At 43.3% G+C, this 26,626-nt stretch overlaps 1 protein-coding gene across 2 annotated transcripts in view; it reads right to left on the bottom strand.

The window, feature by feature from the left end:
• Positions 1–26,626, bottom strand: part of FRMD7 (FERM domain containing 7) — a 78,083-nt gene that overhangs the window by 43,273 nt on the left and 8,184 nt on the right. For both annotated transcript variants that reach the window (XM_077285348.1, XM_077285349.1), the window contains exons 2-3: positions 11,833–11,937; positions 1,581–1,623 (exon numbers count right to left, since the gene is read on the bottom strand). In XM_077285348.1, the coding sequence (XP_077141463.1) occupies positions 1,581–1,623; positions 11,833–11,937 (148 nt within the window). The remainder of the gene's footprint in view (positions 1–1,580; positions 1,624–11,832; positions 11,938–26,626) is intronic.

The raw sequence follows: 26,626 nt of genomic DNA, 5'->3' as shown, positions 1-26,626 counted from the left end.
ATATTCTATTCGAGGCTACATTATATTCTATGGGGGGCTGTATTATATTTATATTCTATGAGGGGTGATTGCATCATACTCTATGAGGGGGCTGCATTATATTCTATGGGGGTTACATTATACTCTGTGGGGTGGCTGCATTATGCTCTATGGGGTGGCTGCATTATACTATATGTGGGCTGCATTATACTGTATTGAGAACTATGGGAAATACATTATACTATATGAAGAACTATGGGGTGCATTATACTATGGGAAGTGAATTGTACATCATTGATGACTATGGCGGTGCATTATACTATATGGGGCACGATGAGGAGTGTATTATACTATGTGGAGGACTGAGCAGTGTATTTTAATATATGGAGGACTATGAGGAGTGCATTATACTATATGGAGGACTATGGGTAGTGTATTATACTATATGGAGGACTGAGGAGTGTATTATACTATATGGAGGACTATGGGTTGTGCATTTTACAATATTGAGGACTGTGGTGCACATTATACTATGGGGAGGACTATGGGGTGTATTATACTAAACAAGCAAAATGCTGCATATTCATCGAGTGATTGGATTGTTTATGCTGGAACAAAACTCATTGTTCTCAGCAGCAGATCACAGGTGTTACCTGTAGATATGCTCTGATAACATGATACTGTATGGTGATCTGTTAGGCTACTTTCACATTAGTGTCGTTCACTGCACGTCGCAATGCGACGTTGTGGCGCACCGATGCATACTGTGGAAGCGCCGCACAATGGGGGCAGCGGATGCTGTTTTTCACCGCATCCGCTGCCCCATTATGAGGTGCGGGGAGGCGGGGGCGGAGTTCCGGCCGCGCATGCGCGGTCGGAAAAGACGGGCACGACGCACCAAAAAACGTTACAAGCAATGTTTTTTGGTGGCGACGGTCCGACGCAACCGTCGCACGATGGTTGCGACGTGTGGCAATGCGTCGCACTGCGTCGCTAATGCAAGTCAATGGAGAAAAAACGCATCCTGCAAGCACTTTTGCAGGATGCGTTTTTTCGACGAAACGACGCATAGCGACATGCAGTGCACGACGCTAGTGTTAAAGTAGCCTTAGTGATCTATTAGTGATCATTCTGTCCCCTTCATTCTTTCTCAGACGGTAGAAAGAGGCCGGGAAGTAGGACATAGTCAGATCATATGATGCCTATTAGTGATGAGGAAACGTGCTCAGATTACATCTTATCCGAGCATGCTCGGGTGTTATCCATTCATCTGGGCGTGCTCTTTATGCTCGAGTCCATGCGGCTGCATGATTTGTGGTTGGTAGACAGCCTGAACACATGCGGGGATTGCCTGTTTGTTAGGGAATCCTCACATGTGTCCAGACTGTCTAACAGCCGCAAATCATGCAGCCGCAGAGACTTGAACATAATATACGAGCACGCCCAGATGTTGGAATAACACACGAGCTTGTTCGGATAAGATGTTATCCAAGCACGTTTGCTCATCACTAATGCCTATATGATATAATCACAGGATTTTCTTATACAGGCAGTTGTGTTACTCTATCACCACTTTTATACACTGCAGTATTAGGACTTACTTTTCACTTGCTTGGTTATTGGTTTAAGAAGACCCAGCCAAACCTGCAATGTAAATAGGCCAAGTTGTATTTATATATGTGTTTTACTTACATAACCTCTAATACCTTGTAGCAAAGCATCAGGTCAGTCCTAGTGATGTCCAACTGTGTACAGACACATCTAGGGGCTCATGCAGATGTCAATGATCTTTCTCGTAACAAAAAACACTACAAGCTTCATCTGTAGTATTTTTCTGACTTTCATCAGTGTTTGCTCAGCATATCAGTTTTACCATCAGAATTTCATCAGTTTCTCTCTTTTTTTTCTTTTTTTTTTATGTTGGAGGTTTCTCAATCTGCTCCTAGAAAACTAAGAAAAAATAGAGAGCACACAAATGGCTTCCAAGAGCTATCTAAGATTTTTCCTGGCCCCATAGACTTAGGGTATGTGTCCACTTTCAGGATGGCCGGCGGTTTGGACGGAGCGGCAAACCCGCTCCGCCCTAAGCCCCGCCCTCTTCTGTAGACGCGGTGATTCTGGATGTGTTCATTGCACACATCCGGGATCATCGCACCCCACGCATAGGGCCCTGTGATATTCCTTGTGGCGGCGCAGCGTCGCCGTCAGGTACACGGACATGCTGCTATCTTAGAAGACGCGCAGCATGTCCGGAATCGCAGGGTCGACGGATGCATGTTACCACGCATAGTGGAGACGGGATTTCATAAAATCCCCTCTACTATGCTGTAACATCTGGACGCTGCGGCTCTGCGCAGCATCAAACACGCAGCGTTTCCTGCACGTGGACACATACCCTTAGGGTATAGGGTTTAATCTGTGACTCGGATCACAACTGGACAAGTCTCTGTGATTTTGTGTGGACCACTCAATCTGCAAGAATACACGGACATGTGAACAGCCTCATAGACTATAACAGGAAAATACAGATAGAACTTGTATGTGAAAACCTGATGTCTGAATGAGGCCGAACAAGGGGAATTCTAATGCCTAGTTGTCAAATTCAGGAGAAAGAGGAACAGTTCAATGTAGGGGCATAAAGGAGACGCTGCAGAATGGTTGGTTTATTGGTTATATGTGAGAAATATATTAATATGCATAGACATTAAGGCTTCTCTGAAAATAAACTTTCCGACACTCACCGGCTATCACCTTTACGGCTACAACGCAGAATGCTCCAGTGGCCTGTACCCACTCAGGAAGTGATGTCTTAAATTGTCATAAGACTGCTGTGCCCTGAGATTTGCTGCAAGTGTTCACGTGACTTGAACATCAAGTCATGGTAGGGCTCTCTGATGATGCACTGTTTAAGGTGCCTTACCGTTGCAGCCAATCACAGACTGTAGCAGTCTTTTAACAGGTGAACAGTAATGTCATAATTTTCAGTGACAGGGTACACCATTGAAGAGGCCTGCGCTGTATCCATCGAGGTGATGGCAGACAAATATAGATAAAACTAGCTGTACTACCCGGCTTCGCCCGGGTTAATAACTGCTGTTAGCAAAATAGAATGTGTTAACAAAAATGTATTCTGCACACAAAAAGCACAAAACAAATAGATAGAAATGTAATTATTAAAAGGCAAAAAGTAAGCTAATAGAAGCATTTCACAACATATATTTCAACACCAGAGATATTCCACACAGATTTAACTAAATTGGCCAAGTAATGTGGAGTAATCTTCTAGTACTTATTCGAGAGCCTTTTGATAAACGACATTCTTAGTTTTTCCTTCAGGTGCAAAGACAAAGAGATTTTTGGCTATTCCAACTCTTGAACAGGCCACATAAAGTTGACCATGAGAAAAACATGGAGATTGTAAATCAATTCCAACTGCTTTTCTTTTCGCATCAGCTGACATTCGTGCCATGGAATTCCTTTTCTTATGAGGCATTATTGTGGTAAAAATAGTCTGTAAGTGGCAGTTTCTATATCCTCTCACATAGAGGTAATGTGACTGACATCAGCCTTTCCACCAACACACCCTAACTGACATGTTATTACCTCACACAAGCTTTGTTATACTGAGAATTAGGGTTCAGCGAAATGGGTCGGCCATTTTCAGAAGTCGCCGACTTTTGGCAAAGTCGGGTTTCATGAAACCCGACTCGATCCCTGTGTGGGGTCGGCCGTGAGGTCGGCGATCTTCTGAATCTGGTATCGGAATTCCGATACCGAGTTCCGATATGTTTGCGATATCGGAAATCGGTATCGGAATCCACATTTAAGTGTAAAATAAAGAATTAAAATAAAAAATATTGATATACTCACCTCTCCGGAGGCCCCTGGACATCGCCGCTGGTAACCGGCAGCCTTCTTTGCTTAAAATGAGCGAGTTTAGGGCCTTCCATGACGTCACGGCTTCTGACTGGTCGCGGCCGCCCATGTGACCGCCACGCGACCAATCACAAGCCGTGACGCAATTCGCAGGTCCTAAATTCCTTAGGAATTTAGGACCTGAAAATTACGTCACGGCTTGTGATTGGTCGCGTGGCGGTCACATGGGCGGCCGCGACCAATCACAAGCCGTGACGTCATCTAAGGCCCTTCACGCGCTCATTCTTAAGAAGGAAGGCTGCCGGAAAGAAGCAGGGCACGTACGAGGGTGAGTATATACCTAATAGGAATATACTCACTCTCGGCTTCTTTCTGGCAGCCTTCCTTCCTAAGAATGAGCGCGTGAAGGGCCTTAGATGACGTCACGGCTTGTGATCGGTCGCAGCCGCCCATGTGACCGCTCACGCGACCAATCACAAGCCGTGACGTAATTCTCAAGTCCTAAATTCCTAGAATTAGGAATTTAGGACCTGAGAATTACGTCACGGCTTGTGATTGGTCGCGTGGCGGTCACATGGGTGGCCGCGACCAATCAGAAGCCGTGACGTCATGGAAGGCCCTAAATGCGCTCATTTTAAGCAAAGAAGGCTGCCGGTTACCAGCGGCGATGTCCAGGGGCCTCCGGAGAGGTGAGTATATCAATATTTTTTATTTTTATTCTTTATTTTACACATTAATATGGATCCCAGGGCCTGAAGGAGAGTTTCCTCTCCTTCAGACCCTGGGAACCATAGTATCCCATTGCACTGCATTGGGTTTCGTGTTTCGGCCGACCCCGACCCCGACTTTTTTATAGGATCAGCCGATTTCACTCAACCCGACTTTTGAGAAAGTCGGGTTTCGTGAAACCCGACCCGATCCTATAAAAATAAAAGTCGCTCAACCCTACTGAGAATGTCCTTTGTTGCCTACATTAACCAATCAGAGCACAGATTAATTAACTGCAGCAAAATAGAAGCAGAACTGTGATTGGTTGCTATTGGCAGCCTAATAAATCCCTAGCCAACAGGAAGCCTTCCCCCCTGGCAGTATATATTAGCTCACACATACACATAATACACAGGTCACGTGACTGACAGCTGCCGTATTTCCAATATGGTACATTTGTTGCTCTTGTTTGTTTGCTTATTAATCAGATTTTTATTTTTGAAGGATAATACCAGACTTGTGTGTGTTTTAGGGTGAGTTTCATGTGTCAAGTTGTGTGTGTTGAGTTGCGTGTGGCGACATGCATGTAGCGACTTTTGTGAGATGAGTTTTGTGTGGCGACATGCGTGTAGCAACTTTTTGTGTGTCGAGTTGCATGTGACAGGTTAGGCTACTTTCACACTAGCGTTAACTGCAATACGTCGCAAATGCGTCGTTTTTGCGAAACGCCGCATCCAGCAAAAGTTTTTGCTGGATACGTTGTTTCGTCATAGAGTAACATTAGCGACGCATTCGCGACGCATTTGCGACGCATTTCCAAACGGTGAATGCGTTTGGCGGCGTTTGGGCGTATGGTAGCGGTCCGTCGGGAAAACAGAACGCTACATGTAACGTTTTTTGCTCCCGACGGTCCGCTTTTTCCGACCGTGCATGCGCAGTCGGAACTCCGCCCCCACCTCCCCGCACATCCCCGCACCTCACAATGGGGCAGCGGATGCGTGGAAAATATGCATCCGCTGCCCCCGTTGTGCGGCGGAGACCACACTAGCGTCGGGAACGTCGGCCCGACGCGCAGCGACGGGTTGTTCCCGACGCTAGTGTGAAAGTAGCCTTAGTGTAGCAAGTTGTGTGCAGCAGGTTTTGCGCATGGCGAGTTTTGCGCGTGGCGAGTTTTATGTGTGGTGCGTTTTGAGTATGTGCAAGTTTTTTGTGAGGCAACTTTTGCATGTGTTGCAACTTTTGTGCATGTGACAATTTTTCCGCGTGTGCAAGTTTTGCGTGTGGCGAGTTTTCCATGAGGTGAGTTTTGCACGTGTGGCGAGTTTTGCATGAGCCTAGTTTTGCATGTGGTGAATTTTACGCATGGCGAGTTTTGAGTGGCAAATTTTGTGTTTCAACTTTTATGTGGCGAGGTTGGTGTATGTGTGGTGAAATGTGTGCTGAGGGGGCAGTATATGTGTTCAAGCATGTGGTAGTGTGTGGCGCATTTTGTGTGTGTGTTCATATCCCCGTGTGTGGTGAGTATCCCATGTCGGGGCCCCACCTTAGCAACTGTACGGTATATACTCTTTGGCGCCATCGCTCTCATTCTTTAAGTCCCCCTTTTTCGCATCTGTCAGCTGTCAATTTGCCTCCAACCTTTTTCCTTTCACTTTTCCCCATTATGTAGATAGGGGCAAAATTGTTTGGTGAATTGGAATGTGAGGGGTTAAAATTTCACCTCACAACATAGCCTATGAAGCTCTCGGGGTCCAGACGTGTGACTGTGCAAAATTTTGTGGCTGTAGTTGCCAATTCCGGACATACACACACACATTCAGCTTTATATATTAGACTAGCTGAAGAGCCCGGCGTTGCCTGGGCATAGTAAATATCTGTAGTTAGTTATAGCACCTCACTTCTCTTATTTTCCCATCACGCCTCTCATTTAGCACCTCACTTCTCTCATTTTCCCCCTCACATCTTTCATTTTCTCCCTCACACCTCTCATTTTCCCCCTCACCCCTCTCATTCCCCCCTAACATTTGTCATTTGAACCTCACATCTGTCATTTTCCCTCATTCCTCTCATTTTGCACTGACACTTTTTCATTTTCACCTCACACCTCTCATTTCCCCTCGGTATATACATGTTTGATATCTCCCTTATATACAGTATTAGTATACACCTGTATGTCATCTCCTGTATATAGTATATACCTGTATGTTATCTACCCTGTAAATAGTATATACCTGTAGGTCATCTCCTCCTGTATACACTGTGTTCCAAATTATTATGCAAATAATATTTCCTCATATTTTCTCTAAATTACCTATCTGAATTGCAGTCATTGTTATTTTCCAGTCAACTACTATTCTAGTATAATTGCAATGTTTTGGAACAAACTGCCTATGAAAACAGTATCTTTTAAAAAAAAATAAACACTCAAAATGCATGTTCCAAATTATTATGCGCAGCAGAGTTTTCAACTTTTTTATTATTTTGAACAAAAAAAAGGTCAATTGTGAAGTTATAAGCATTATCAGCTTATTACAAAATGAAATCAAACAGTTTTCAAGTGAAAACTTTATTCTAGGTGATGTTACATTTGCACATAGGACCCCTTGTTCGAAAGAAGCTTCTGAACTCTCTCGTCCATTGAATTTGTCAGTTTTTGGATGGTTTCTGCTTCAATTGTTTTGCATGTGGACAGAATACCCTCCCAGAGCTGTTGCTTAGATGTGAACTGCCTCCCGCCATCATAGACACTCCTTTTGATGATGCTCCAGAGGTTCTCAATGGGGTTGAGGTCAGGGGAAGATGGTGGCCACACCATAAGTTTGTCCTCTTTTATGCCCATAGCAGCCAGAGATGCAGATGTGTTTTTTGCAGCATGAGACGGTGCATTATCATGCATGAAAATGATCTTGCTGCGGAAAGCACGGTTCTTCCTCTTGAACCATGGCAGGAAGTGTTGTTTTAGAAACTCCACATAGATTAAGGAGTTCACCTTTACCCCTTCAGGGATCATAAAGGGGCCGACAATCTCTCTCCCCATGATTCCAGCCCAAAACATTACTCCACCTCCTCCTTGTTGGCGCCTTAGCCGTGTTTTCATGGGTGTCCATCAACCAGCCATCCTCCACTCCATCCATCTGGACCATTGAGAGTTGCACGGCACTCATCGGTGAACAAAACAGTTTGGAAGTCAGTCTTCATGTATCGTTTGGCCCATTGGAGCCGTTTCTGCTTGTGTGCAGTGGATAGAGGTGGTCGGACCCTGCATCTTGTTCTGGGGAAGTTGGAGGCACCAGCAGCTTCAAAAACTTGTCTGCTGCTATGACAAGGCATTTTTGCAGCTGCTCTTAACCTTACGCAATTGCCTGTTGGAAAGAGTCCTCAATTTTTCCTTATCAGCACGCACACGTGTGTGCTGGGAATCAGCTACATACTGCTTGATTGTGCGATGATCACGATGAAGTGTCTTGGCAATGTTGATTGTAGTCATGCCTTGACCTAAATACTCCACAATTTGTTGCTTCTCAGCAGCCAACACATCCTTTTTCTTTCCCATTTTGGCAAAAAATGTAGGCTGCTTAATAATGTGGAACAGCCTTCTTAAGTAGTCTTGCCTTTATTTGGACACACCTGCCAAACTAATTTGCACAGGTATCTGCAATTGCTTTCAGTGATATAAAGAGCCCTGACACACATCACCATCAATGAGTTTAAATGACAAACAAAAAAATTCTAACCTTATCACTCCTAAACTCTTTGTGCATAATAATTTGGAACACAGTGTATAGTATATACCTATGTGTCAACTCCTCCTGTATATAGTATATACCTGTATGTCATCTCCTATATATAGTATATACCTATATGTCATCTCCCCTGTATATAGTATGTACCTGCTGTAGGTCATCTCCTCCTGTGTATACCTGAGTGTCATCTCCTCTTTTATATAGTATATACCTGCATGTCATCTCCTCCTGTATATAGTATATACCTGCATGTCATCTCCTCCTGTATATAGTATATACCTGTATGCCATCTCCTCCTGTATATAGTATACACCTGTGTGTAATCTCCTCTTATATATAGTATATACCTGTATGTCATCTCCTTCTGTATATAGTATATACCTGTATGTCATCTCCTCTTATATATAGTATATACCTGTAAGTCATCTCCTCCTGTATATAGTATATGCCTGGCCTGTGTATCATCTGCTCCTGTATATAGTATATATGTCATGCTCGCGCCCAAACTGGTTGGCGCGGGCGTGCGGGGGAGTGGCCCCACTGGACCACAGACCAAACTTCCCAGGAAGGGGCGTAACTAAGTAGCTTCCTAGGTGTTCGCTGGAGCCTCTGATGGTGAGGTCAGACTTGTGCAATAGGGAGCTACCAGGTACCACTCCAGGGTGGAATCTGGTTGTGGCTGCTGATCCCACCGGGGAACGGAACATAGACAAGCAAGCGGGCACGGCTGGCACATAGGCAGGCAGACGGGTACAACAGGAACACTGTCAGGCAGGCGGGCACGGCTGGCTCTCAGGTAGGCAGGCACGGCTGGCTCTCTGGTGGACAAGACTGGCACACTGGAAGAACCGGTAGGGACCGGTCTGCAGGCAGGTATGTAGAACGGGTAAGAACCTGTTCAGACACGAGGACTTAGGAATAAGTAGAAAAAGACCGCAAGAGCGGATGCAGAGCGAAAGCACAGGAGCTAGAGGCAAGAACAGAAGTGCAGGAGGCGGAGCCAAGAGCAGGAGCCAAGTGCAAAACAGCAGGAGGCGGAGCCAAGAGCTGGAGGCGGAGCCAAGTGCAGATAGGCAGGAGGCGGAGCCAAGAGCTGGCGGCGGAGCCAAGTGCAGGAGAAGTAGAACCACAAAGAGCGGAGCCAGGTAGAACCGCAAGGAGCGGAGCCAGGTAGAACCGCAAGGAGCGGAGCCAGGTAGAACCGCAAGGAGCGGAGCCAGGTAGAACCGCAAGGAGCGGAGCCAGGTAGAACCGCAAGGAGCGGAGCCAGGTAGAACCGCAAGGAGCGGAGAGGAGCTGCGGGAGGGGTCTCTGCAGCAAAGCTGAGCAGAGCCACAAGGAATGTGGAGAGAAGCTGCAGCAAGGGATAACTGCAACAGCAGAAGATAAGCTGAGAAGAAAGGAGCAGAAACGCAGAAGTGAGGAGCAGAGGTAAAGTAACAAAGGTTCAGAGCAGGCAGAGCTGCAAGAGTGCGGAGTGTAAGCAGACTGAGAATACAAGGAAAGACAACAGGGAAGGAAGCCAAAGACTAGGAGACAGAGATAAGACTAAGTGCAGACAAGGCAATGAAACAAGACACAAGGACAAAGACACTGGGACCAGGATATTCTGCCTCCTGGTGGGCGGACAACAAGACCAAGGAAATAACATAGAAAATCCTCCAGAGAGGGAGTAACTCAGAGAAAGGCCAGGCAAACTCAGAAGCAAGACACTAACTGAGCTAACACATTGCACAGGCCCAGAACACTGGGTGGAGCTGCACTATATACTGGAGGCCTCTTGACAATTGGTCAGGGACAGATGCACCTGATTCCTATAAGAACCAGAGAGTTCAGGCGCCGCCCCCCTATACACAGAACTATGAAGCATGCAGAGAGCAGAGACACAGAACATGGAGCTGGCAAGAAACAGAAACCACATCATGACCTGGAGCAGTGGGTAAGATAGTGTGAGAAATGCGAGGCCATGCCGTGATGCCAGCAGAGTTGTTACAATTATACCTGTATGTCATCTCCTCCTGTATATACCTGTAAGTCATCTCCTCCTGTATATAGTATATACCTGTGTCATCTCCCCTGTAAATAGTATATACCTGTGTGTCATCTCCTCCTGTATATAGTATATATCTGTATGTCACCTCCTCCTGTATTAGACCTCGTTCACACGTTATTTGGTCAGTATTTTTACCTCAGTATTTGTAAGCTAAATTGGCAGCCTGATAAATGCCCAGCCAACAGTAAGCCCACCCCCTGGCAGTATATATTAGCTCACACATACACATAATAGACTGGTCATGTGACTGACAGCTGCCGGATTCCTATATGGTACATTTGTTGCTCTTGTAGTTTGCTTATTAATCAGATTTTTATTATTGAAGGATAATACCAGACTTGTGTGTGTTTTAGGGCGAGTTTCATGTGTCAAGTTGTGTGTGTTGAGTTGCGTGTGGCGACATGCATGTAGCGACTTTTGTGAGATGAGTTTTGAGTGATGACATGCGTGTAGCAACTTTTTGTGTGTCGAGTAGCATGTGACAGGTTAGTGTAGCAAGTTGTGTGCAGCAAGTTTTGTGCGTGGCGAGTTTTATGTGTGGTGCGTTTTATGTGTGGTGCCTTTTGAGTATGTGCAAGTTTTGTGTGAGGCAACTTTTGCATGTGTTGCAACTTTTGTGCATGTGGCAATTTTTCCACGTGAGCAAGTTTTGCGTGTGGCAAGTTTTCCATGTGGCGAATTTTGCGTATGGTGAGTTTTGAGTGGCGACTTTTGTGTTTCGACTTTTATGTGGCGAGGTTGGTGTATGTGTGGTGAAATGTGTGCTGAGGGTGGTATATGTGTTCAAGCACGTGGTAGTGTGTGGCGCATTTTGTGTGTGTGTTCATATCCCCGTGTGTGGTGAATATCCCATGTCGGGGCCCCACCTTAGCAACTGTACGGTATATACTCTTTGGCGCCATCGCTCTCATTCTTTAAGTCCCCCTTGTTCACATCTGGCAGCTGTCAATTTGCCTCCAACACTTTTCCTTTCACTTTTTTCCCCATTATGTAGATAGGGGCAAAATTGTTTGGTGAATTGGAACTTGCGGGGTTAAAATTATGCCTCACAACATAGCCTATGACACTCTCGGGGTCCAGACATGTGACTGTGCAAAATTTTGTGGCTGTAGCTGCGACGGTGCAGATGCCAATCCCGGACATACACACATACACACATTCAGCTTTATATATTAGATTGTGTTATTTTCCCAAGAAGACAAGGCTCTAGGTAACATTGAATCCATCTTGGAAAACAGACTCTACATATAATTCCCCGATTAGTATTCTGTTGCACCAATGGGTCTGATGCATTTTCATCTGATCGATCTCTGAGCACAATCTGTCCCTTTTGGTGATGCATTTGTGATAATCCTTCACAATTTGACAACTTTTTTAATGCAATTTGTAAAGGTTTCTGGAGGAGTTACATTGTATCTTTCTTTCATCTCTCCTACATACTTGCGAGGAAAACATAAAAGATCTGTCACTTACTTGGTAGCCTGTGTGATTCTTGAACTCCAAACCAAAGTATTCTTTCTCAGTCAGGTTCAGATGGCTACAACTCATATTGAACAATTCTTTTCCAGGAGCTTTTTGCTGTGAATAATAAAACAATGTATAGATATACTATATACCTTTAGATTTTTCCAGCATTTTACTTTTGCATTTGGCTGTTCCATAAAAGTGCTTCTAGTAAAACCCATACAAAACACTTGTCTATCTGGAGCTTCCCTGGTCTCTAGACTTAGCAGATGAACATCCAGTTAAAGAAATTCTCTTCCTCCCATCAAAGTGTTTCTTCTCTTAATATATTGCAGTCATCATATTATATAGCACTGTGTACTTACAATTGCTCATTTTGCCTTTCTACCGAGATAATTATTCTCTTTGCTCTGCTCTATGTAGAAACAGGAAATCTCGTTATTGAATTTATCATTCCCCTCTTCAACTCCTGGTCCAGCTATTCCACGCTTTCCCTGCCAGGGACTATTGCAGTGACTAATCACTCATGCAGGGAAAATTGACCTATTGACCCAAAAATTGACCCACTTTCTTTGTCCTGATGAAGAGGCCTGGTGTGACCCTGAAACGTGTAGACTTATAAACCTGTTAAATAAAAGTTTTACTTTTAAGGATATTCCATCTCAGCAGTTAGTGATACCTTCCTCATTTTTCCTTTCACAATATGGGAGCAGGGTGGAGACACATGGGGCCAGGATGGGAGGATATATGGGGGCAGGATAGAAGACATATGGTGCCAGGAATGAGACACAAGGAGGACATTATTACTGTAGGAATAGTATTACTGCTGTGATGCATTTTATTTTTGAGGATACTGTTTCAGGGGGGTTGTTATTGTGCAGGGCGGCAATATGTCACTTTTTGTCTTCATCTGGCATAGTGTAGAAGTTGGTGAAAAATTTGGGAATGTGCTCTAGAAGCAGTGCTCTAGATAACTGTGTATTATTTTCTATTATTTTCACATATGTAGTTATTCTCCAAGTGGTGTGTGCTCCCAAAACACAGTCGGTGAGATACGATGATATATTCCAAAAACAAGGTTTATCAATACAGCATACAACGCGTTTCAACTCTTGTGAGTCTTCTTCAGGTATTAAATATAAGCTATTACTGCTTTGTGCATTTTATATATATATAAAGGAAGTCAGTACATATAATTTTTGGGTGCCATACCAGGGTTTAACCCTTTTTAGACAACCATATCACTCCAAATTTATCCAGAGCTTTACACGCATAAAAGCATAAACACTAAAAGTAATCCAAATAAAATCCAATTTTTAAAAATATTTTTCTGATAACATACAAAATTCATAAGGAAAATATTTCATATTTCAATAAAACAATTTTTTTTAAATATATATAACGTTTTATAAGGATATATATATATATATATATATATATATATATATATATATATATATATATATATATATATATATACACACATAAGTATACATATTTTCTAAAGGCAGATATTTTCTACAAGGGATAAAAAGTCCTATTCAAAAAACTTGATTACCTTTTTTATTATCTCTTATTTGGGAGGTAGAAAAAAGACAAAAAAAAAACAAACAGACGAGCCCTGGCTGGAAGAAGAGATTGCAGTCTGAACTGGATGAAGAAGAAAAGTGAAGATGATTATCTTTAACTAGAGACATCACTGGTGAGTCAGTGTGTTACCTGTACACTGACATTTTATACAGAGCTTCTGTGTATTATGTCACTGGTGATCACTGTATTACCTGTACACTGACAATATATACAGAGCTCCTGTGTATAATGACACTGGGGTTCCCTCTATTGCTTGTACACTGTACATTATATACAGAGCTCCTGTGTATATTATCACTTGTAATCACTGTATTACCTGTACACTGACACAATATAAAGAGCTCGTGTATAATGTATATAATGTCACTGGTGATCGCTGTATTACCTGTACACTGACATTTTATACAGAGCTTCTGTGTATAATGTCACCAGTGATCACTGTATTACCTGTACACTGACAATATAAACAGAGCTCCTGTGTATAATGTCACTGGTGATCCCTCTATTACTTGTACACTATACATTATATACAGCGCTCCTGTGTATATTATCACGCGTAATCACTGTATTACCTGTACACTGACACTGTATACAGAGCTCCTGTGTATAATGTCACTGGTGATCACTGTATTCAGAGCTCCTGAGTATAATGGCACTGGTGATCACCGTATTACCTGTACGCTGACAATATATACAGGGCTCGTGTGTAATGTCACTGGTAATCCCTGTATAACCTGTACACTATACACTGCTTCTGTGTATAATATCACTGGTGATCAATGTATTAACTATACACTGACACTATAAACAGAGCTCCTGTGTATGTCAGTGCTGCTCACTGTATTACATGTACACTATTTAGTAAGCTCCTATGTATAATGTCACTGGTGATCCCTCTATTGCTGGTACACTATATACAGAGTTCATGTGTATAATATCACTCGTGATCACTGTATTACCTGTACACTTACACTGTACACTGTATATTATGTACAGAGCTCCCGTATATAATGACACTTATGGTATTAGTCTTGTGATTTTTTTATTATTAACGATCAGTATTAGTAGTATTTGGTCACTATGTGGTGGTAATATGTGGTCTGGTCACGGTGTGTCAGTATTTTTTCCTGTATGTGGTATGAGTCAGTCACTATGTAGTGGTAATATGTGGTCTGGTCACAGTGTGACAGTATTTGTTCCTTGAATGTGATATTATTCAGTCAATATGTGGAGGTAATATATGGTTTGGTCATGGTGTGATGGTATTTGTCCCTTGTATGTGGTATTAACACCACATAGTGAGTGAATAATACCACAAACAAGGTACAAATACAGTCATACCATGACCAGACAACATATTCGGTCACTATGTGGTGGTAATAATATTTGTCTCTTGTATGTATTATTAGTCACTTTAAAAAATGCATGTGACACGTTGCCCTAAAGAAAAATAAATAAAAATATATCTAAAAAGAGTTTGGGATATTTTAAGAAATTTTTAATAGGTTCGAGTAGAATGTGGTCTGGTCACATTCAAAGAAGAGCGTAAATTGTCGATGGTGGCTTAAAAAATCTTTTGACCACAGCAAAGCTGATAGCTATGTAAGTGATATTGAGTTCAATGGGAACTGTTAGGGTATGTGTCGACGTTCAGGATTGCATCAGGATTTGGTCAGGATTTTTCATCAGTATTTGTAAGCCAAAACCAGGAGTGGGTGATAAATGCAGAAGTGGTGCATATGTTTCTGTTATACTTTTCTTCTAATTGTTCCACTCCTGGTTTTGGCTTACAAATACTGATGAAAAATCCTGACCAAATCCTGATGCAATCCTGAACGTGGACACATACCCTAAATGTGTGATTGGTGAGCACATGGTGCAGAAGTGGAGTTTTCTCAGAAAGGCCAGTGGGACAGAGGAAGGTTCGAGGGGTGGAGGTGGAACTAGGGTGGAGGAGGAGCTGGGTGGAGCCTGTGCGAAGTCTCAAGGGGGAATGAAAATATTGCCAGTGTGGGACCATGAAATTAATGGTGGCAGCCTTGACTGTACATACAGAGTGCTACATTGGGGAAAATAAGTATTAGATATACTGCCAATTTTGCAGGTTTCCTACCTACAAAGAATGGAGGTATACTTCAACTGTGATAGACAGAATCTAAAAAGAATAACCAGGATATCACATTGCATGATTTTTACATAATTAATTTGCATTTTATTGCATGTTTGATACAATTCAAAAACATTTGGTACAGAAACATTTGTTTGCAAGTACAGAGGTCAGATGTTTTCTGTAGTTCTTGACCAAGTTTACACACACTGCAGCAGGATGTTTGTCCCACTCCTCCATACAGATCTTCTCCAGATCTTTCAGGTTTCAGGGTTGTTATTGGGCAATACGGAGTTTCAGCTGCTTCTATAAATTTTCTATTGGGCCATTAGGCAGTCTAGAACTTTGAAATGCTTCTTACGGAGCCACTCCGTGGGCTTCAGGTCATTGTTATGCTGGAAGACCCAGCCACAACTCATGTTCAATGCTCTTACTGAGGGAGGGAGGTTGTTGGTTAAAATCTTGCAATACATGACCGCATCATCCTCCCTGCAGTCGTTCCATCCTCTTTGCAGAAAAGCACCCCCACAGTATGATGTTTCCCCCACCATGCTTCTTGATTGGGAAGGTGTTCTTGGGGTTGTACTCATCCTTCTTCCTCCAAACACGGCAAGTGGAGTGGATGCCAAAAAGTTCTACTTTGGTCTGATCTGACCACATGACCTTCTCCTATGCCTCCTCTGGATTATCCAGAGGGTCATTGGCGAACTTCAAACGAGCATGGACATGTGCTAGCGTGAGCAAGAGGACATTGCATGCCGTGCAGGATTTTAATTCCTGACGGTGTATTATGTTATTAATGGTAATGTTTGAGAATGTGGTCCCAGCTCTCTTCAGGTCATTGACCAAGTCATCCCATGTAGTTCTGGGCTGATTCCTGACCTTTCTCAGAATCATCCTTACCCCAACGAGACGAGATATTGCATGGAGCCCCAGACAGAGGAAGATTGACAGTCATATTGTGTATTTTCCATTTTCTAATAATTGCGCCAACAGTTATTGCCTTCTCACCAAGCTCTCACCTATCTTTAACATTGTAGACGCAGGTGCACGCGTTTGCTTACGCATGCTTATTTTTGCAGTGTGCGGCTGACGCACCATGTTAGAATTTTTTTGGGGCGTCAAATTTCCGCCACCATACGCATGCGGACGCTTGCAGAAGGAGTGCGCCAAAACAACGCTTGTGTTTGCACAAGGGTCTATATACAGAAATCCCATGAGCCACTACTATTGGGCGTAGCTTGTGTCAAGGTAATTCTCCTTGAAAAATGTTTTCATAACAAACGCATGTGCATAAACAACGCAAATGCATGCAAACATTGCGTTTTTTATCCGTCATGCGTCAGCTGACACGGATAAAAAATGCAGCGTTGTCATGCGTTTGCGGTTGCGTACGAGACACTGCGAACTCAACCGCAAATGTGAGAAATACGACGTGAGCACTACTGAAAGGGTGCACAGGTAGGTTCCCACACCATGTGACGTAAATATAAAGAGAACCTGGCACTCAACTTAGGTATAAGCAGCCCAACATTTATTTGTAGTACCAGTAAACGTTTCGGTCATAAGAGGCCTTCTTCAGTTACTACAATAATATAAATTGAAAAAAACACCATAATAAATCCAAAGAAAGAGGATAAAAGAAAATAATGCTATATCAAGTTACACAGACTTGTGTCATACAAAACAAGAAAAAAAGGAAAAAAAGGTATATACATAAATAAAGTTTGGTCATAATGGGATAACTGCATATCTCGTGCGTGCGGATGAAGCCACAAAAAATTCCAGTGTAAAAGGAATAAGAATTAACATACCGTACTGACAAACTTGTAAAGAAATAATGGTGGTTGATCAGACAAGAACATGATCACCTGCTCTGTGGATATAATAAACATAACGGGTGCCATTAGGTGGTGACTGGCAGGATGGAATGTGCTCTCAGGTGGGATTAGGTTACCTTATTATTAATATTAGATTAGGTCATCCATCAAGTCAGATGGAGAAGAAGTATATGCTGTAAAAACCGAGACCATAAGTTACCTCATTGGTTATGGTACACAATTATGCAAAATGTGAACCTAGGCTTAGACAGCTCTTTGATCTTGGCCATGGTGGAGAGGTTGGAGTGTGATTGATTGTGTGTGGACAGGTGTCTTTTATACAGGTAATGAGTTCAAACAGGTGCAATGAATACAGGTAATGAGTGCAGAATAGGAGGGCTTCTTAAAGGAAAACTAACAGGTCTGTGAGGGACAGAATTCTTGCTGGTTGGTAGGTGATCAGATAGTTATTTCATGCAATAAAATGCAATTTAATTATTTAAAAATCATACTGTCATGATCCAGGTCGGGGTTTGCTTCTTTGCTTTTCCTTCCTGGCCTGGTTATGGTGGGGTTAACCTTTCCTGCCTCTCTTTGGTTCCTGGGTGGCTATTTATTGGTGCCACTCCTGGTAGCATTTGTCAGTGATAGTTCCAGTCCCTGGCTTGAGCAGCTTTCCAGTATTCCCTAGTGATCCTTCTGCCTCTGATTACCCGTATTTGTGCCTGACCCGTTCCCTATCCCTGACTTAGTGTGTGTTTGGTGGTTTTCTACAGTGTATGACTCTGCTTGTATTCTGAACCCTGCCTCCTGTTTTCTGTCTTTGTTACTACGTTTCCCGTCTGGCTTTGACTCTTTGGCTCGTACCCCGACTACGTCTTCTGTCTGACGTTTTGGATCCTGCGCTCCCATCTGGTTCCGATTTCTGGCTTTCTGACCACGTGCATTGCTGTGACTTCTGGTACTTCATCTTCCTGTTTGTTGCTGACTGGCCTGTCTGACTACTATGCCGCCTCCTGGTGGCACTCCTCGCTTTGCACTGTGGTGCTACACGGTGAGTGCTACCTTTTTCCCTTACCCGCACCCCCTGGTGGAGGTTGCGTGTAACTGCCTTGCAGTTGCATTACACATACAATGTGATTTTTCTGGATTTTATTTTTAGATTCTCACAGTTGAAGTGTACCTATGATAAAAATTACAGACCTCTACATTCTTTATAGGTGGGAAAACTTGCAAAATTGGCAGTGTATCAAATACTTATTTTCTCCACTGTATATAAAATGATGATTGCAATATATTAAGAGGATACACATTTTGATGTGAGTACTTTTTTAACCCCTTAACGACCGCCGATACGCCTTTTAACGGCGGCCGCTAAGGGTACTTAATCCACAGCGCCGTTAATTAACGGCGCTGTGGAAAAAGTGAATAGCGCCCCCCAGAGTCGGATTTTCTCTGGGGTCTTGGTTGCCGAGGGTAGCCGAGACCCCAGAGAACATGATTCGGGGGGTTTTTACCGACCCCCGAGTTGCGATCGCCGGTAATTAACCGTTTACCGGCGGTCGCAACAAAAAAAAACAAAACGCGATTTGCCGTTTAATTTCTCTGTCCTCCGATGTGATCGCACATCGGAGGACAGAGAAATGTGGTCCCCGATGGCCCCCAATAGCCCCCCAATACTTACCTACCTCCCCCGGTGCTCCTCGTGTCTCCCCATGGGCGCCGCCATCTTTTTTCCGGGAAAAAATGGCGGGCGCACGCGCAGTGCGCCCGCCGCCCGGCACCCGGATGTTCTTTGGGGTCTCGGCTGCCGGGGGTAGCCGAGACCCCAAAGAACATGATCGGGGTCGGTTTGCACCGACCCCTGCTTTGCGATCGCCGGTAATTAACAGTTTACCGGCGACCGCAAAAAAAAAAAAAAAAGCGATCAGTTATTTCTCTGTCCTCTGATGTGATCGCACATCAGAGGACAGAGAAATAGGGGGATTCGGGGACCCTATCATACTCACCCGGGGTCCCTGGGTCCTCTTCTGTCTTCTCCTGCCAGCCGGCTTTTTCATCATGGCGGGCGCATGCGCAGTGCGCCCGCCATCTGCTGCCATCTGCCGGCCGGCAGGAGAAGACAAGTTGGGGCTAAAATTAGGGTTAGAGTTAGGGTTAGGGTTAGGGTTAGGGTTAGAGTTAGGGTTAGGGTTAGGGTTAGGGTTAGGGTTAGAGTTAGGGTTAGGGTTAGAGTTAGAGTTAGGGTTAGGGTTAGAGTTAGGGTTAGGGTTAGGGTTAGAGTTAGGGTTGGGGCTAAATTTAGGGTTAGGGTTAGGGCTAGGGTTAGGGTTAGGCTACTTTCACACTAGCGTTTTTTGGCTTCCGTCGCAATGCGTCGTTGGAGAAAAAACGCATCCTGCAAAAGTGCTTGCAGGATGCGTTTTTTCTCCATTGGCTTGCATTAGCGACGCATTGCGACGGATTGCCACATGTCGCATCCGTCGTGCGACGGATGCGTCGTGCTTCGGCGGACCGTCGACACAAAAAAAACAACATGTAACTTTTTTGTGCGACGTGTCCGCCATTTCCGACCGCGCATGCGTGGCCGGAACTCCACCCCCGCCTCCCCGCACCTCACAATGGGGCAGCGGATGCGTTGAAAAAACAGCATCCGCTGCACCCGTTGTGCGGCGCTTACAACGCTAGCGTCGGTACGTCGGCCCGACACACTGCGATGGGCCGAGTACGACGCTAGTGTGAAAGTAGCCTTAGGCTTCTTTCACACTTGCGTCGGTACGGGGCGGTCGCAATGCGTCGGCCCGATGTACCGACGCACGTTGTGAAAATTGTGCACAACGTGGGCAGCGGATGCAGTTTTTCAACGCATCCGCTGCCCAGTCTATGTCCTGGGGAGGAGGGGGCAGAGTTACAGCCACGCATCCGCGGAAATGGCGGACGCGACGTACAAAAAAAAGGTTACATTGAACTTTTTTTGTGACGACGGGGGCTAAAGTTATGGTTAGGGTTGGGGCTAAAGTTAGGGTTGGGGCTAAAGTTAGGGTTAGAGTTGGGATTAGGGTTAGGGTTTGGATTAGGGTTGGGATTAGTGTTACGTTTGGGATTAGGGTTGGGATTAGGGTTAGGGTTGGGATTAGGGTTAGGGGTGTGTTGGATTTAGGGTTTTGATTAGGGTTATGGTTAGGGTTGAGATTAGGGCTGTTTTGGGGTTAGGGTTGTGATTATCGTTAGGGTTGTGATTAGGATTATGGATCGGGTTGAGATTAGGGTTAGGGCTGTGTTGGGGTTAGGGTTGGAGTTAGAATTGGGGGGTTTCCACTGTTTAGGTACATCAGGGGGTCTCCAAACACGACAGCCAATTTTGCGCTAAAAAAGTCAAATGGTACTCCCTCCCTTCTGAGCTCTGCCGTGCGCCCAAACAGTGGTTTACCCCCACATATGGGGCATCAGCGTACTCGGGATAAATTGGACAACAACTTTTGGGGTCCAATTTCTCCTGTTACCCTTGTGAAAATAAAAACTTGGGGGCTAAAAATCTTTTTTGTTGGAAAAAAATATATTTTTTTATTTTCACTACTCTGCATTATAAATTTCTGTGAAGCACTTGAGCTTTCAAAGTTCTCACCACATATCTAGATAAGTTCCTTAGGGGGTCTAGTTTCCAAAATTTGGTCACTTGTGGGGGTTTCTACTGTTTTGGTACATTAGGGGTCTGCAAACGCAACATAACGCCCACAGACAATTCTATCAAAGTCTGCATTCCAAAATGGCGCTCCTTCCCTTCCGAGCTCTGCCGTGCGCCCAAACAGTGGTTTACCCCCACATATGGGGTACCAGCATACTCAGGACAAATTGGACAACAACTTTTGGGGTCCAATTTCTCTTGTTACCCTTGTGAAAATAAAAATTTGGGGGCTAAAAAATCTTTTTTGTGGGAAAAAAAATATTTTTTATTTTCACTACTCTGCATTATAAACTTCTGTGAAGCACTTGGGCATTCAAAGTTCTCACCACATATCTAGATAAGTTCCTTGGGGGGTCTATTTTCCAAAATGGGGTCACTTGTTGGGGGTTTCTACTGTTTAGGTACATTAGGGGTCTGCAAAGGCAACATAACGCCCGCAGACAATTCTATCAAAGTCTGCATTCCAAAATGGCACTCCTTCCCTTCCGAGCTCTGCCGTGCGCCCAAACAGTGGTTTACCCCCACATATGGGGTACCAGCATACTCAGGACAAATTGGACAACAACTTTTGGGGTCCAATTTCTCTTGTTACCCTTGTGAAAATAAAAACTTGGGGGCTAAAAAAATCTTTATTGTTAAAAAATATATATTTTTTATTTTCACGACTCTGCATTATAAACTTCTGTGATGCACTTGGGCATTCAAAGTTCTCACTACACATCTAGATAAGTTCCATGGGGGGTCTAGTTTCCAAAATGGGGTCACTTTTGGGGGGTTTCTGCTGTTTAGGCACATCAGGGGCTCTCCAAACGCGACATGGCGTCCGATCTCAATTCCAGTCAATTTTGCATTGAAAAGTCAAATGGCGCTCCTTTGCTTCCGAGCTCAGCCATGCGCCCAAACAGTGGTTTACCCCCACATATGGGGTGTCGGCGTACTCAAGACAAATTGTACAACAGCTTCTGGGGTCCATTTTCTCCTGTTACCCTTGGTAAAATAAAAATTTGGAGGCAAAAAGATCATTTTTGTAGAAAAAATGCGATTTTTTTATTTTCACGGCTCTACGTTATAAACTTCTGTGAAGCACCTGGGGGTTTAAAGAGCTCACCACACATCTAGATAAGTTCCTTAAGGGGTCTAGTTTCCAAAATGGTGTCATATGTGGGGGGTCTCTACTGTTTAGGCACATCAGCGGCTCTCCAAACGTGACATGGCGTCCGATCTCAATTCCAGCCAATTCTACATTGAAAAAGTAAAACGACACTCCTTCTCTTCCAAGCTCTGCGGTGCGCCCAAACAGTGGTTTACCCCCATATATGGGGTATCGACGTACTCAGGAGAAATTGCACAACAACTTTTGTGGTCTAATTTCTCCTGTTACCCTTGTGAAAATAAAAATTTGGGGGCAAAAAGATCATTTTTGTAGAAAAAATGAGATTTTTTATTTTCACGGCTCTACGTTATAAACTTCTGTGAAGCACTTGGGGGTTCAAAGTGCTCACCACACATCTAGATAAGTTCCTTAAGGGGTCTAGTTTCCAAAATGGTATCACTTGTGGGGGGGTTCCACTGTTTAGGCACATCAGGGACTCTCCAAACGCAACATGGCATCCGATCTCAATTCCAGCCAATTCTGCATTGAAAAAGTCAAACGGTGCTCCTTCACTTCCAAGCTCTGCGGTGCGCCCAAACAGTGGTTTACCTCCACATATGGGGTATCGACGTACTCAGGAGAAATTGCACAACAACTTTTGTGGTCTAATTTCTCCTGTTACCCTTGTGAAAATAAGAATTTGTGGGCGAAAAAATCATTTTTGTGAAAACAAATGCGATTTTTTATTTTCACGGCTCTATGTTATAAACTTCTGTGAAGCACTTGGGGGTTCAAAGTGCTCACCACACATCTAGATAAGTTCCTTGGGGGGTCTAGTTTCCAAAATGGTGTCACTTGTGGGGGGTTTCCACTGTTTAGGCACATTAGGGGCTCTCCAAACGCGACATGGCGTCCGATCTCAATTCCAGCCAATTCTGCATTGAAACAGTCAAACGGTGCTCCTTCACTTCCAAGCTCTGCGGTGCGCCCAAACAGTGGTTTACCTCCACATATGGGGTATCTGCGTACTCAGGAAAAATTGCACAACAAAATTTGTGGTTAAATTTCTGTTTTTACACTTGTGAAAATTAACAAAAATGGTTCTGAAGTAAAATGTTTGCAAAAAAAAGTAAAATGTTCATTTTTTTCTTCCACATTGTTTTAGTTCCTGTGAAGTACGTAAAGGGTTAATAAACTTCTTGAATGTGGTTTTGAGCAGCTTGAGGGGTGCAGTTTTTAGAATGGTGTCACACTTGGTTATTTTCTATCATATAGACCCCTCAAAATCACTTCAAAGGTGATGTGGTCCCTAAAAAAAACATGGTGTTGTAAAAATGAGAAATTGCTGGTCAACTTTTAACCCTTATAACTCCCTAACAAAAAAAAAATTGTTTCCAAAATTGTGCTGATGTAAAGTAGACATGTGAGAAATGTTATTTATTAACTATTTTTTGTGACATATCTCTCTGATTTAAGGGCATAAAAATACAAAGTTTGAAAATTGCAAAATTTTAAAAATTTTCGCCATATTTCCATTTTTTTCATAAATAATCGCAAGTAATATCGAAGAAATGTTACCACTAACTTGAAGTACAACATGTCACGAAAAAACAATCTCAGAATCAGCGGGATCCGATAAAGCGTTCCAGAGTTATAACCTCATAAAGTGACACTGGTCAGAATTGTAAAAATTGGCTCGGTCATTAAGTACCAAATTGGCTCTGTCACTAAGGGGTTAAAGATCAAATCCCTTATCTGCTATTGCTGTTTCCCCACTTTTCTGGAATAATTTTCTCATTTTTAGTGTCATTTTGTGCCTCTATTAAAGTTGTTTTTCTTTCTTAAAATCATTTTTGCTTCTTTTCCTAGCCAATGTTGCTCATCCAGATGTTTTAGACAGATTCATGAAATGTGACTTTTAATAAATATCTCATTTGTTTGGCGCATCTTACTCCAATCCCCACCTGAAATAAGGTTTCAGATGGAGTTTTCAATATAGGCATTTTTGTGTTTCTTTTTTTAAAGATGTGATTTTTGGAACTAAAAAGTTACAAAAATTGGTCAAAGACTAAAATAAGAAAAATATTTGATTTTGCTCCAAATTCATGAACACCATGCGTCATTTTGGAGAATTTAATACAAAAAATGTCAGCGAATAACACAAGAAAATAAATGAAAAGTGACTGATGAAAAATGATGCATCGGACTCCAAGTGTGAAAAAGAAAACACTATACAGGCAAAACATGCAGCTGCATCAACCACGGGAGAGGTGGAGGGGCAGTCCTCGCTGGCCGCATCATATGTGCCATTTGGTGGAGAGAACTGGGCAGGACTCCCCTATGAAGACATATTGCATTGTTATTAATGAGGTGGTGGCATAGATGGGAAAACACCAGAACCTTCTGTCCTGAATCATAAGATATAAAAAAAAATGATTTCTGTTTTAGAGCTTCCTATATTCTATGCCAGCCAACTTAATGTTCATAAATTGCCTAAATAAGTAAACTAGGCTTATTTTTAAGCAGTAACCAGAATTTTACTTGCAATTTGCTGCACCAGCACCCCCGGTACGCATCCCCCCCGCAGAGCTCTTTGTTTGGACGAAGTTGTGTGTTGCTATGCAATATCTCCAACCAATGTAAGCTCAACAGGGGTCTGTGGACAGTTGTGTTTGGAAAAGCAGGTGATTAGGGTTTCTTTTCCATTTACATCGCCATTTCCAGGTAGAATTACAATTTTATAAAGCACGGATCAAACCTTTAAAGTGATAATGTGTTTGGCAGACAGAACCAGATCAGGACTTGCATGACAAGCAGATCTCTAGTGGGCCCTAGCATCTGCCCAAGTTTGGCTGGAGATAAGTCCCCAAACCTCTTTGTATGAGTCAGGTACATGCTATCAGGGCCAATATTGGATCTAAAATGAATTTCAGATCAAATTGTAAGACTGGGACAGAGGCCGTCATCTGCCTCTTCCTCTCATAACAGTGTTTGTACAAAGTGTGTGACTTTTACTGTATTTTTGTGACTGTATTAATATGTGGAACTGTGTAGAGTTTTATAGGCAATAATATGTGCGGTTAATGTAATGTACTGTGATAAATGTATAATTTGATTAATGTACAGTATATAAGGAAAGGACATAGTAATGGCATTGGACATAGGGATTAAGTTAGAAAGGGGAAAGTATCAGTTGCGTGCATGCTAGATATAGGAAGTAGGAAGTAAATTGCACAGGTTAGGATACAGTCAAATGTTCGAGATCAACCCCAGCATGGGAAGGGTAAGGGTCAGTTAATAAAGGGAACACTTCCTGGTTTTAGTCAGAGAGATGAGAGTTGGAGATTAGATCTGAGATAAAGTGTTAGCAGGAGTTCAAGGCCAGAGGTCATCAGGACACAAGAAGTACGGATTGTTTGGCAGTATGAGAACGTCGGAAACTGTCTTCAGTGGACATTCCTGTAACATTCGGGGCCTACGGCCCCAATTAGGCTCTGAGAAGCATGTCTTATTCCCTTCCAATAGTGGAAGCTGGACGGGGAAACGTATGAAGGAGACAGGACAGGACTCATGGAAATAGTGAAGCCGAATGGAGTATCTCAGGGAGTCGAGGGAGTCATTAGGCTAAGGGATACCTCAGGCGGAACAAACAGAACATGGAAATTTATTGTGCTGTAACTGCAATTGATCTCAAGATGCTAAGTAACGTTGAACTGTTTGTTAAGAAGCGAGTGTCCCCTGACTTGTGTGCGGATGTCCCTGCAAATGAAATTGTGAACACAGAGGAGACCCGAGGTCGAAACGGGAGTGTACTGCACAACACGCACAGTACAAGGGAATCAGGACACTGCTTTATTGTAGGGTGCCAGGGTGCAGGAACACAGCAGCCCTTCACCCATGATTACCGCTCTTCGCACCTTGCGATATTATACACATAGGATAATATGTAAATATTGGATAAATTCGAACATGTTGGAGGCTCCCACGAGTCTGCTTTCATATACTCCAATATCTAGTAAATCACAGAACCATTAATAGTCAAATTAAGAGGTAGAAGGATTATAGTTGGTATAATGCTAATCTGGAGTGATTCCGGAATGAACATGTGATGAATGAAGCTTTAATTCCATTGTCTAAGAAGGGTGGGATACATCGGGGTGGGGAGCGGAGCTGTTTGTTGAAATAATGAGCATAGCAAGTATCCAAAAATCAAGAGCTGTTGGATAAAATTGCTATGCTCTGTGTTCAGCCTCTCTCGGTGACAGTCTAATGGTAGCTTGCAGCGAGCAGTCCTGCTGGTTCCTGTCTAAGTTAAGCAGGACTCGTGTAATTAAAGCAATTAAAACGCTCTCCGATTAAACATTTCATGTGCTACGTTCTGTGAAGACGTCGGCAAAACTAAAACATTGCCAAGAGCTGCAAAAAAATAATGATGTCACCGTACAATGATTCCACAAACATGTATCTCTATAGGGTCGTCGTGGGTCAAAAAAACAGTCATTATGGAA

This window comes from Ranitomeya variabilis, chromosome 2, assembly GCF_051348905.1.
Source record: "Ranitomeya variabilis isolate aRanVar5 chromosome 2, aRanVar5.hap1, whole genome shotgun sequence".
NCBI lineage: Eukaryota > Metazoa > Chordata > Amphibia > Anura > Dendrobatidae > Ranitomeya > Ranitomeya variabilis.
Note: the sequence above shows the minus strand (reverse complement) of the source record. Positions and strands in the feature narration are given on the sequence as shown.